The sequence below is a fragment of the Mya arenaria genome, chromosome 11 (assembly GCF_026914265.1).
Source record: "Mya arenaria isolate MELC-2E11 chromosome 11, ASM2691426v1".
In the NCBI taxonomy this organism is placed as follows: Eukaryota; Metazoa; Mollusca; class Bivalvia; order Myida; family Myidae; genus Mya; species Mya arenaria.
In genome coordinates, this window is record NC_069132.1 from 46,519,888 (window position 1) to 46,532,331 (window position 12,444).

The 12,444-nt window shown below is 36.5% G+C and overlaps 1 protein-coding gene across 4 annotated transcripts in view; it reads left to right on the forward strand.

Moving 5' to 3' along the window:
• The window catches only part of LOC128208037 (uncharacterized), an 80,477-nt gene that overhangs the window by 57,814 nt on the left and 10,219 nt on the right, over positions 1 to 12,444 (forward strand). For all 4 annotated transcript variants that reach the window (XM_052911331.1, XM_052911332.1, XM_052911333.1 and 1 more), the window contains exons 9-13: positions 1,535 to 3,158; positions 5,495 to 5,574; positions 8,091 to 8,261; positions 10,427 to 10,591; positions 11,715 to 11,820. In XM_052911331.1, the coding sequence (XP_052767291.1) occupies positions 1,535 to 3,158; positions 5,495 to 5,574; positions 8,091 to 8,261; positions 10,427 to 10,591; positions 11,715 to 11,820 (2,146 nt within the window). The remainder of the gene's footprint in view (positions 1 to 1,534; positions 3,159 to 5,494; positions 5,575 to 8,090; positions 8,262 to 10,426; positions 10,592 to 11,714; positions 11,821 to 12,444) is intronic.

Consider the following 12,444-nt stretch of genomic DNA (forward strand, 5'->3'; position numbering starts at 1 on the left):
CCAGATAGGAGCTCGTAATAAAAAGTAATACATGGACAGAGATTTCTTGACTTCTCTGGTAGTAATGGGGTCATTTTGTGTAATTACTGCCAGAAGATGCTACAAATGAATAAAACATTGGGAACCAGCTTCATAAGTGTGTCTTTAATACACTCAAAATGCTTATTAAGTATTTATTTATGGCCATCTTGTTGTGTCTATTTTTACCATTTTGGTCTCATATTAGGAACTGTTGAATCATATACGTTCATTTGTAAAATTCTGAGACGGTAGAACTTCTAATTATAGTTCCCAACTTATCAGGCAGGGAAGGCAAATTTTTACTTTTATCATATTCATAAATAAAAAATAAATGAATAAATTATAATGTAAAGAAAACACATCCGTGAATGATACTCGCTCAGCTGCCTTGGTAGAACTGTCAGAACATTAACCAAACAAAATGTTTTAAAATATTTTTTGTCTCAGTCTATCTGCATTTAATTTACCAGTGCTTACTCTAAAGTAAAGGAATGCAGTCATTAAGTAAACAAATATCTTAAAGCTGAATAAATTGTCAAAATTTGAGAAAAACACCACTTCTAAAATCATGATAATGATAGTTTTGTGGAAGGCTAATATTAAATAAGACTTATATTAATTTTGATGTCACGTAAATCTATGATCTCTTTTTTGTTAAAAGTCAGACTTTTGCAAATCCCTTGCTTAACTAGAGTTCAAAATGGTATATTTGATTGGAACTCACTCAACTCTTCCACAACATGCAACATGTTGGTGATTCCATGCTTGAAGGCCATTGTGCTGCTTTGATCTTTCAACTGGTAAAACTCATGACTTTTACCCATGTTCACTTATTGATTAAAATATCAATGCTGCCAACTTCAGTGTTTGGAAGTTCAATTTTCTTGTAATTTATGGCTTTCATGCATATTTAAGTGAGAGTTCATGTTTTTGTTGGAAAAAATAACTACAAACATGTACAATTATAACAAGAAATGAGTAATATTGAAACATTGCCAATTATAAAATTATTCAATTATAAAATTATTGATGAAAAATAAATATGGAAAAATGTCAAGATTGCATGGGTTTGTCCATATTGAATTTGGTCCAATTTATAAAACAAGATAATACCTTGTTAAAAATAAATAAGCAATAAGGCATAATGAGGCAAGTTGACCTATGAAAGCTAAAACCTTGTTTGTAATTTAATTACATGATGTTACACCCTGAGGCTTCGGAACTGTACATGCAATGAACCTAGATTTACGTATTTATTTTAGTCATCCACATTTAGTATGTGTTTAAATATCTAATTTATGTTCAGTAATTGTATATTTGATCAAATATATACTGTATGTAAAATGTATGAATATTTGTAATTTCATTCAGGTTTATATATATATATATGCAAGGGCATTATGTTTTATATAAGATGTGAGACCAGTGAAATAAACAGTTAATTTTGTTGCAACAGTCATTCTTGCAAAAACATAGACCTTCGAGTATTAGTTATATTTTCTTTGTATTTCAGGGAATAGTCAACCCAGGACCATATCTGGACACGTTTGCAAGTCTCAGAGAATTCACAGATGACGATGATGATGATTACAGCTACGATTCTCGCGATGTAACCAGTGGCGGGGAAGATATTTTTCCAGGATTTGGATTACGCAGCGATTTCATTCAGTCGCCACAGAAATCTGACAGCAGCTTGTCATTGTCACCCGAATTTGATCAAAGTAGCGGGAAGGATAGCGCAGTTGCTAGCGAGTCTGAACAGAAGACCAGCTCTGATATGTCGGAGAACTACCAGGATCTTTCTGTATCGACCGGGAGCGAATCTGAGCGCGAGTTTCTCAGACAAATCAGGATTAAAAAGCATGATAGTCGAGATATTGGATACGGCAGCGAGAGCCAATCAGATGAGCTGGAGAGTCGGTATAAAGGGGTAACGTTCACAGGCATCAATGGACGGGCAAGAAAATCCTCCAAAAATGACTACTACGCTACAGTTGTTGTTGACACATCGTCATCATCCAATGACAAAGCTGAAGGATGGACCTCAGCCAATGCGGAACAGAAGAGTGATGATTCGGACATTAATGGGCAAGTCCAGAATGTTCTAAAGCAAGAGGAACCTGAAATGGAAGACATTCGATTCCTCATTGATCAAGCAGATATTATGGTACAACAGGGGAATGCATTTAACAAGACTTACTCGCCACAAAGATCGATAGATGGAAAAGACAATGTAGGAGCGGAGTCACATCCAGAAAGTCTATCGTCATCGTCCTCCTCGGCCCAACCCAGAGAAATGATTGACAAGGGCGTGGGGACAATTGAGAGCTCTTGTGATGCAAGCGATGAGGAAAGTGGGGATTCCGATGGACATCAGGAAGATGGAACAGAGACTATAGACAGTGTTCTGGCTAGTGAATACACATCAGATGAAACGAAAAATGGCGTCAGGGATTATTCACGCCTGCCAAAACTGTATGATACAACAACGCTGAAAACTAGGCTCAAGGGTAGAACCAGGGCAGAACGACCATGGAGCGTTATTGAATTACCAAACGTGACTGAGGCGAAACATATTTCTACCTCGGAAAGTGCCATCGATAAACTCAGTGCAGCTTTTAGTGACTCAGATATTCCGTCTAATAAATCGCAGCGATCATCACATTCTCTCTCACCCACTTTGCCTCGACATCGAATCAGGAGGTTGCATCGCCCTGTCGCAAACAGTTTAAACCATGGAGCGAGATCTCAACTTGGGGCGAAACGAAAACTGGACTTGAATTTGGAGATTATACAACCAACATTATCATCCGAAACACAGGACATATTTATACAACAAAGTGCTGAAATTATAAGTTCAACCCCAAAAAGTGCTCAACTTGAACCAGTGCATTTTAACTCGATATTATCCACACAAGTCATAAATCATCAACCAGACTTAGAACTTACCCCAGTGAAAACCCCTGTAAACTCAGAGCAAGGCATCTCAGGAATGTCCCATGTTGTGCCTTTTATAGGGGAACCATGTACCTCAGAGGATGAAAGAACCACCCCACACAAATGTAATGGACTTATGTCTAGGCTACAAAATGCAAGATTCAAATCCAGTGGCAGCAGCAATGATTCTGATACTCAAGGTGAGTTTCTTTTTTCATAGTAAGGCAAAAATTTAAAGATTGTGACAAAGTTGATTTTGCTTTATGCCAAAACACTCATTTTGACACAATGTTATGCAAGAGTGGGGTCTTGTTGTTGTGGGGGACACTGGAGAAAACCCACATGTCCTGCTTGATGATCACCGACTTAACTCGCTTTCTCCAAGCCGTGAATTGAACCAAGGATGGCTTGTAGAGAAGCGTGTGCACAAACCAGTCAAGATCCAGTGGTGGGAAACCTTTAAAACCTATTTCTTTGTATTGTAGTTATCATGGGAAAGTTTTCAGTTTTTTGACAGAATTCTGTTTTTTCGGTACATTGTCGGCTCTAAATTTGGCTTAACGTACAACCACCTATCACCAAACTTGGCACATCTTAAATTTGGACGGGTCTATTTTGTGACAGTTGGCGCTCTTGTTTTAAGTAGTTTTTGTAAAATTTCAGACTTAATCATGCTTAATCTTACATTTTACAATTGCAAAATTGACATCAGTTTTTATGGAACTGCATTTAGCCCAAAGAACTGTACTGGTAAAATACTTTCTAGGCTTGCTCAAATTCTGAATTTTATATAGCAGTGCTTGTTGAAAAACTGATGCTAAACACTTGAGAATTTGATCTTTTAAATTTCAAAGTCTTATTTCAATGACTCTATACTAAAATTGACCTTTAAAAAATGAAAAATCTAAATGTAAATTTTAATTAAATTTAGAAAAGTAGTTGTGTCAGCTTGAACAACTGCTGTTTGAAGAAAAAAAATCAGTATAATTATACTGTGTGGGAGAAATTGTGATATTTTACATCTGATAAAGGTCAAATGAAACCACAGAAGGAGTATTGAACATGATATTGGAGTGGTCTTGCATATCTCATACATTATGAAGATCATGTTATTATGTGAGTTGAATATCTTTACCAGCCAATGTTTGAGAATAGAAATGGTGGTGTAAGTGGCCATAACTGTACCAAAGAGCAACTGTTACAAAGGCATGCTTACTTAACCAGGACAAGCAGAATATTTGGTAGGCTTTAACAGTAGCTGGAATTACCACAAGCCCTGTACTGGTTCAACCAATTCTGGGCTTGCTCAATTATTGCTCTATTATTTAGCAGAGCTTCTTCAATATTTGACACAACTATCCAACAGTGTTATTCCGATGGCTGCTTTAAGAATAGGATGCAATAGACTAAAATGAATATACACAACAAAAATAAACATATTTTTATTAAGGCATTAAGTGCTTTACAGTGGCCCTTCAGTAAGAATCCTGGGAGCAATTTGGTACTTACGAGAGATTATCAACAGTAAAACTGTACTGTTTAAAGTTATTCCCGTGAACAAAATGGATAATTATGAGTCTTGATTAAATATGATCATCTCACCAAACTGTCCAGACTGTAATCCCTGGCCCAAATTTCTTGAAACATTTATAGCCAAACACATTTAAAAATCTTATTTTGAATAGCCAATTTTTTATGCCCCTAAAAGGCAGACATATATTGGATCAGCTGTCCCTCCCCTCTGATTCCAATCAATAACTTGAGCCCTGTGACCTTGGTAGGTAAGTTGGCCATTAGATGAACTCTGACTTGACTTGAATTTGATGTCAGGTGTGTCAAAGGTCAAGGTCGTGGTGACATTGAGCTGAAAATCTGTTTTTGATCAATAACTGATGAATGCTGCGGCCCAGGTACCTCAAACTTAGTATGCAGCTTCGTCTTGACCAGAAGATGAACCCTAATGACTTTGAGGTGAGTGGGTTAAAGGTTAAGGTCAATAGCTGTTGAATACTTGGGCCTAGGAACCTCATACTTGGTAGGCAGTTTGAACACTACCACTCTTGATAATGGATAGCAGGATTTAAATATGGTAAACATGAAAAAGTCATTTACCTACATCATTTACTAAGAATGTATCCAGTGCTAGTCATTATGTTTCGTCATTCTCTTTGATAATTTTTTTTCATACCATTTTTTTCTATATTGGGTTTTATTTTTGGGGGCATTTGTAACATTCCTGTGACAGTTTCAAAAGTGTATTGTGATTATCTTTAAGAAATCTTCCTTTAAAGGCTCGGAATCTCTCAAAGGAGGGTATAACACAATTTATACTTGAACAAAAATAACGTGCTGAGCGTGACCTTGTTTGAAGAGACGTAAGATTGTTAAAAAAATTGGGGCTGGAGTAAAAGTGTTTTTTTGTGTGCTTTACTCTTGATTTGTGTGAAATATCTGGAATGTCCTGCCACCAATCAATTCTGAAAGAGCGGCCTAATAGGTTTCTTTATTTGATTTATGCAATTCTCTCATTTTCCAGGAGAACCCACAGCAGCCTCAGAGATTGACGACCCCAACAATGATGGGAACTTCTCAGAAAATGCATGGGACAACTACCAGGTATGTCAACAATTCTAATGACCAGTTTTTATATGCCTGTTTATAGAACGGTACATACATGTATTATAGTTCACCTGCAGGAGCGTCCAGTATGTTGTCTGCTCAATAACTTTAGAAGCATTTATCCGATCATCTCTAAATTTGGTTGTATCTGCATAATATCTTGGTTTGACAACCACCTCTCTCCAGTTATTGCCCTTAAATAATTAGAATAACTTGTAATTGTCTTTAACTATATTTTAATTCTTTAACAAGACATGTGTCTTTTCACAAATATAATGTTTGTCCTTTGAATTGGATCCTACTGAAGACAAGTATTATTAGTTACACTGTAAGCAGCTGGGGGGGGGGGGGGTATGTGATATACACCCCCAGTGGTTTCATACCATGCGAGAGAGAAGCTATTATTATTATGTCTCCCCCTCTCTGGGGGAGACATATTGTTTTTGCCCTGTCCGTCAGTCCGGTAGTCCGTCAGTCCGTCAGTCCGTCCGTACGTCACACTTCGTTTCCGATCGATAACTGGAAAACCGCATGACCTAGGATCACCAAACTTGGTAGGGAGGTTGGTCATGAGGTGTAGAAGATCCCTATTGTTTTTGGGGTCACTAGGTCAAAGGTCAAGGTCGCGGCGACCCCCAATATAAAAAACATTTCTGCTCAAAATCTTGAGAACGGTTTGACCTAGGTTCACCAAACTTGGTAGGGAGGTTGGTCATGAGGTGTAGAAGATCCCTATTGTTTTTGGGGTCACTAGGTCAAAGGTCAAGGTCGCGGCGACCCCCAATGTAAAAAACATTTCCACTCAATATCTTGAGAATGGTTTGACCTAGGTTCACCAAACTTGGTAGGGAGGTTGATCATGAGGTTTAGAAAACTCCTATATTTTGGGGGGTCACAAGGTCAAAGGTCAACGTCGCTGTGACCTCTAATGTAAAAAAATATTTCCGTGCAATATCAGGAGAATGCTTTGATCTAGGTTCACCAAACTTTGAAGTGAGGTTGGTCATGATGTCTAGTTGATTTTGCAATCAGTTGGTCAAAGGTCAAGGTCACTGACCTTGAGGTGAAGAACCGGTTTCTGCTCAATAACTCAAGAACGTTTACACCCAGGAACTTCATACTTGGTATGCCAGTTAGTCATGACTAGTTGATGGCCCCTATTGATTTTGGGATCCATCATTGATTATTTCTCACCTACGACCACACAATGGGGGAGACATGCGCTTTTTCAAAAAAGCAATCTCTAGTTATTAATATTATTAATGCTGCACATTTCAGTTAAAAATTATTCATAATTAAGTGCTTTAAAAATATATTTATATTACTTTGTTCAAATATTTCCCCTTTAGCTGAACTTATATCTTTTAACATCACCTGTCAAAATACAAAATTTATATTGTTATCTTAATTAAGTGTGTGAAACCATTCTTTTGTTCTTGAGAGTCTGATTTTCACAGGAAGGTACTTTTTTACCCTAAGGGTTTTGACTACAACAATTAAGTAGATTTCTTATCAGACTTTTATAAATTAATGTCAAAGTAATGGACAATATAGACTCCAATTCTTGACTTTTAACTTATAGAGGGTAACTCTAGATCTAACTGACATTTGGATATTTAATAAATATGCTGTGGAGAGTTGGGCCATAAGGCTTTTTAGCTGTCAAGACTTAGCCTCAAGGATTTGTGGACTTAAAGCCAAGCAAGTGATATTCAGAATATCCCATAACTAAAGTGAAATCAGATGCTGACAAAATGGACCTCAACTACATGTTCTTCTCCAATGCCTTCTGCTATCCAGTTTTATTGATGGCCGACCATGCTGGACACTTAAACAATGTCTGGGATTCTTCAGCATCGGCTGCATTTCTGCAAAACAAATCTAGAACATCTTCAGTACTTCATTCGATTCAGTTAAAGCAGCGTGGCAGGGTAAGAATGACAACCTTAATGAACTGGAAGTACTCGTACAGTCTTCCATTTCTTTGACATTGGAACAGAGTTAAAGAAAATGTATTTCAATTCAATGCTGAGATCAGCAATAAAATGTCTGAAAACTTATAAGAACTTACAATCAAACTTTAAATCTAAAACTCAGATTTAAAAATATTTGCGAACAAGCAAACTTACTGTACTTGCCGAAGAGTTAGACAGATAATTTAACATACAAAAGAGAAATCTGAATGCCTAAATTAAGACCACAGAGAATTTGGAAAATAAACAGGAATAACAATGACAACGATAAGTCAACCACTCAAAGGACTCAGCAACCAGAAGCAGACGGTACCTACTGGACCTCAGGTACAGAAGCAGACGGTACCTACTGGACCTCAGGTACAGAAGCAGACGGTACCTACTGGACCTCAGGTACAGAAGCAGACGGTACCTACTGGACCTCAGGTACAGAAGAGGTCAAACCAACATTGGAGTGGGCCACAACAAACTTGTACCTGCATAGTTGGATATGGGAATATCAAGCATAATTATATAATCAATATCTTATACCTTTTCAAGGCCCCGCTGTACGCAACAGGAAGCGAGGAGCCACCAGAAGATGCCCTTACTTGGGAGCCTGGTGAGATGGAATTTGACGATGAATTCAGTCTGCCACAGTCTACGATACTCGCTACTTTGCTGGCTAGACGGTCAGATGAGGAAGTGTACACTGGGAAACATCCTAAACTGGTAAGTATTTTACTTCAGTCTTTTGGATTGTTGTTAAGAGCTCAATATATCACCTTTGCTACCAACAAACATAACCCTTTCCTTCATTGTTTTTGTCACAACTGGGAGTAGTTTCATCAATATTTCTAGGAGTGCTTTCATACCTAGGAGCGATTCAAAAGTGTTAATAGTGCATTGCAAATCTCCCCTACCTATGAAATTGCTCCCAGGATTCTCGATGAAACAGCCAAACGATGTACATTGAAAATAGTCTGGAAAAATAGTGATTTTCAAAGGATTTATAGTGACTTAAAAAACTAGGCAGGAATATGTTAGGGAGAACGAGACTTCCTCCAGAATATAAGGCTTTATTACAATAGTTAAGGCAGTAGTGGAGTGCAGTAATACATGTACGGTAGTTATACATGTACGGTAGTTATACATGTACGGTAATTATACATGTATGGTAGTTATACATGTAAGATACATGTACGGTAATTTAAATGTACGGTAGTTTTACATATATGGTAGTTATACATGTACAGTAGTTATACATGTATGGTAGTTATACATGTATGGTAGTTATACATGTACACGGTAGTTATACATGTATGGTAGTTATACATGTATGGTAGTTATACATGTATGGTAGTTATACATGTGCGCGGTAGTTCTGTAGTTATACATGTATGGTAGTTATACTTTTGCGCGGTAGTTCTGTAGTTATACATGTATGGTAGTTATACATGTGCGCGGTAGTTCTGTAGTTATACATGTACGGTAGTTTAAGTATGCAGGAATGAAATGTCGGGATTTCAGTTTGGTTAATAACTGCAGAATGCTCAACTACATTTACCATGTTCTGCATCAGTTGTTGTTTTCTTAACAAACTCTAACAGTCTCCCAGCAGTTTCAAATATGACTGAGTTAGCTTGCAAATGGCGAGTAGCAACATACAGCAGATTGTTTGTATTTGGCAAGGATTTAATTTGCAGGATTTTTCACAATTTGGTCAGGTGGTGAATTTTAAACCTTGGAAAAGTTTAAATTTACCAAAAATGATTTAAACTAAAACCATGCTTAATTGGCCCAAACAAAATTGCGGAAAATTACCTTATGGAATTAAAACAATTATTTGATACCAAGGATTTCTTGTAACATCATCAAACACTTCGCAAGATGGTGGGTTAACTTATGATTACCTTATTAATTTTCGCCAGACAGCAACGTTTGTCAAGAAGGTTGTTAACACTTTATAGAATAGAATGTATCTTGTGACAAAATGTTAACTTGTGTAAAAACTTGTGTCAAATTTCTTGTTTTAAATATTTTGAAGTGAAAAACAAGGGGATCGGATGACAGTAGAACAGATGTGAGAGTTCAATTCGATTGTATTGAAATTTTACCCATGGGGGTCATGAAAAAAGCAAATACTTAATAGAATCTGGTAATGCAAGACTTAAAGTGGTAGAATCTCTATTGAATCGATGATTTGATTGGTGCATGGTTTAGTGAAAATGTTGTAAGGCATGCACATCGAAGAAGAATGAAGGATTGAAAATAGTTCTGTTAGTTCTGACGGACATAACTCAAAAAACATGTAATAGATTCAAATGAAACTTGGTACATATGTTGCCAAAGATAGTATACTCTTGTTAAGTAAGGCCTAAAACCCTTGCTGAAGTAATTGTTAAGTAAAGCCCCTTATTTGACTGGGAAAAACCAACAGGAGAGTCATTGGCGTCTGCTTCATGGCCCTCCTGTTCTCCAGTCAGGAGTATCTAGATGGAAATACAGACACATGCCCATGTCAATTATCACTTTAGTCAGTATTAAGAAATTAAGTGATAAAAGTTTTGTGTTTTTGTCCTCATTTTGCAAAAATACAAGGGGCCTATGGACAAATGCACCAGCAAAGCAATTTACAGAAAAGTAGAAAAATGTATTGTCAGACTTTATAACAGCAGTTTTAATCAGAAGGCCTCTAGCTGGTGTCTATAACATGGAATATGGTCTAATTACTCAACATCGAAACGAAGAGCAGGAGTCAATACTCTTACAGTTTTTCAGACATTGAGGATCTCCATCATGTCCTGGAGGAGCCTCGTAGGCAACATTACATATAACATATTAAATGGACTGTTCATTGTATGCAATATGTATATTATATGTTTAATATTTTACAGGTTCCGTCCAGTCAGGGTCAGTACGAGGACAGTGACTCGGACATCGAGGATCTTAATCACATCCTGGAAGAGTCTCGTATGCAGCTGAAGGTCGCAGACCGCTCCCTGCGGAAGAAACGCAAGGATCCGCTAAAAACGGGACTCCACCTTAACCCTGGCAAATATGTGAGTGAAAGTATGAAATAGAATTAGTGTCAATTAACCAGAACAACTGTTCAATGTTTTTAGAAATGATGTTTATATGTTTTAAGTTGTTAGAAATATAGAAAAGAATATATTTTAACAGAGTGAAAATAGATGTTATCTTGATCCCTACCTGCATTGCCAAACTCTTTTGCTTCAATGAATTAAACTATCTGTTATTAAGATTCCTTTCGTGTCTAGTTCTTGAAGACTTATGATAATTGATGCATGTGTAATGTAACACTTGATAATTGATGCATGTGTAATGTAACACTTGATAATTGATGCATGTGTAATGTAACACTTGATAATTGATGCATGTGTAATGTAACACTTGATAATTGATGCATGTGTAATGTAACTCTTGATAATTGATGCATTTGTAATGTTACACTTGATAATTGATGCATGTGTAATGTAACACTTGATAATTGATGCATGTGTAATGTAACTCTTGATAATTGATGCATGTGTAATGTAACACTTGATAATTGATGCATGTGTAATGTAACACTTGATAATTGATGCATGTGTAATGTAACACTTGATAATTGATGCATGTGTAAGGTAACACTTGATAATTGATGCATGTGTAAGGTAACACTTGATAATTGATGCATGTGTAAGGTAACACTTGATAATTGATGCATGTGTAATGTAACACTTGATAATTGATGCATGTGTAATGTAACACTTGATAATTGATGCATGTGTAATGTAACACTTGATAATTGATGCATGTGTAAGGTAACACTTGATAATTGATGCATGTGTAAGGTAACACTTGATAATTGATGCATGTGTAAAGTAACACTTGATAATTGATGCATGTGTAAGGTAACACTTGATAATTGATGCATGTGTAATGTAACACTTGATAATTGATGCATGTGTAATGTAACACTTGATAATTGATGCATGTGTAATGTAACACTTTCAATGAGCATGATATAGAATGAGTTGATTATTTTCACCCAGAAAGTGTTTGTTGAAAATAATACAAAAATATAGAGTACTTAGCACTATATATAAACATATTAAAGTTGATTTTCTTTACAAACGCATAAGAATACATGTTGTAACACATATTATTACTTTATCCCAGGATGAGTTGATGGCAACCATTGAGACGAACATCCGATGTCTTGGGGACATAAGCCAGCACATTGACCAGGCTGATGTCTCTGAACAAGATGTGCAAAAAATACAAGGTATGTGGCATGACCTGTCATCAATCCATGTCAAAGGTGACATTGCTGGAGGACAAATGCAAATAACAGTCTAAGATTTACCATGCATGTACTAAAAGATGCCCCTGGAGTATGTCGTTTTAAACTCATCTGTTTTTTTGAAGAAAAAATGTCAAGGTATTAGTTTATAGCCAAGCTGTGTCATTGTAAGCATTCACACACTTTTACCTTGGCCATAACTTAAAAATATTCAAGATATTCAAACAAAACTTAGTACACATGTTGTCAGAGACACATGTTAAGGAAGGCCCATAACTCTTAGCTTAATAATTTTGAGTTGTACTCCTTGTTTAACTGTAAAATGCAGATGAGCATTGGATTTTTCTGCAAGTTGCAGTTGTTAACCTCCAAGCATAAGTTATAATTAAAACAAATGTAGTTTACAATGTTGGTTTTGTGACTTTCCATAGTGCACTAGGGTAGTGGATGATGTAAATAAATTAAGCAGATGGATTTAAAATAAAAAAGAAAAGACTGCAGATACAAAGACTACAGATAAATTAGCTTCATTCTTAGCTTGTTTGTTTTTCAAAGAATAAACCCAGGGTATTGTGGTGGACTTGGTGTCGTTGATGTGTCCTTGTG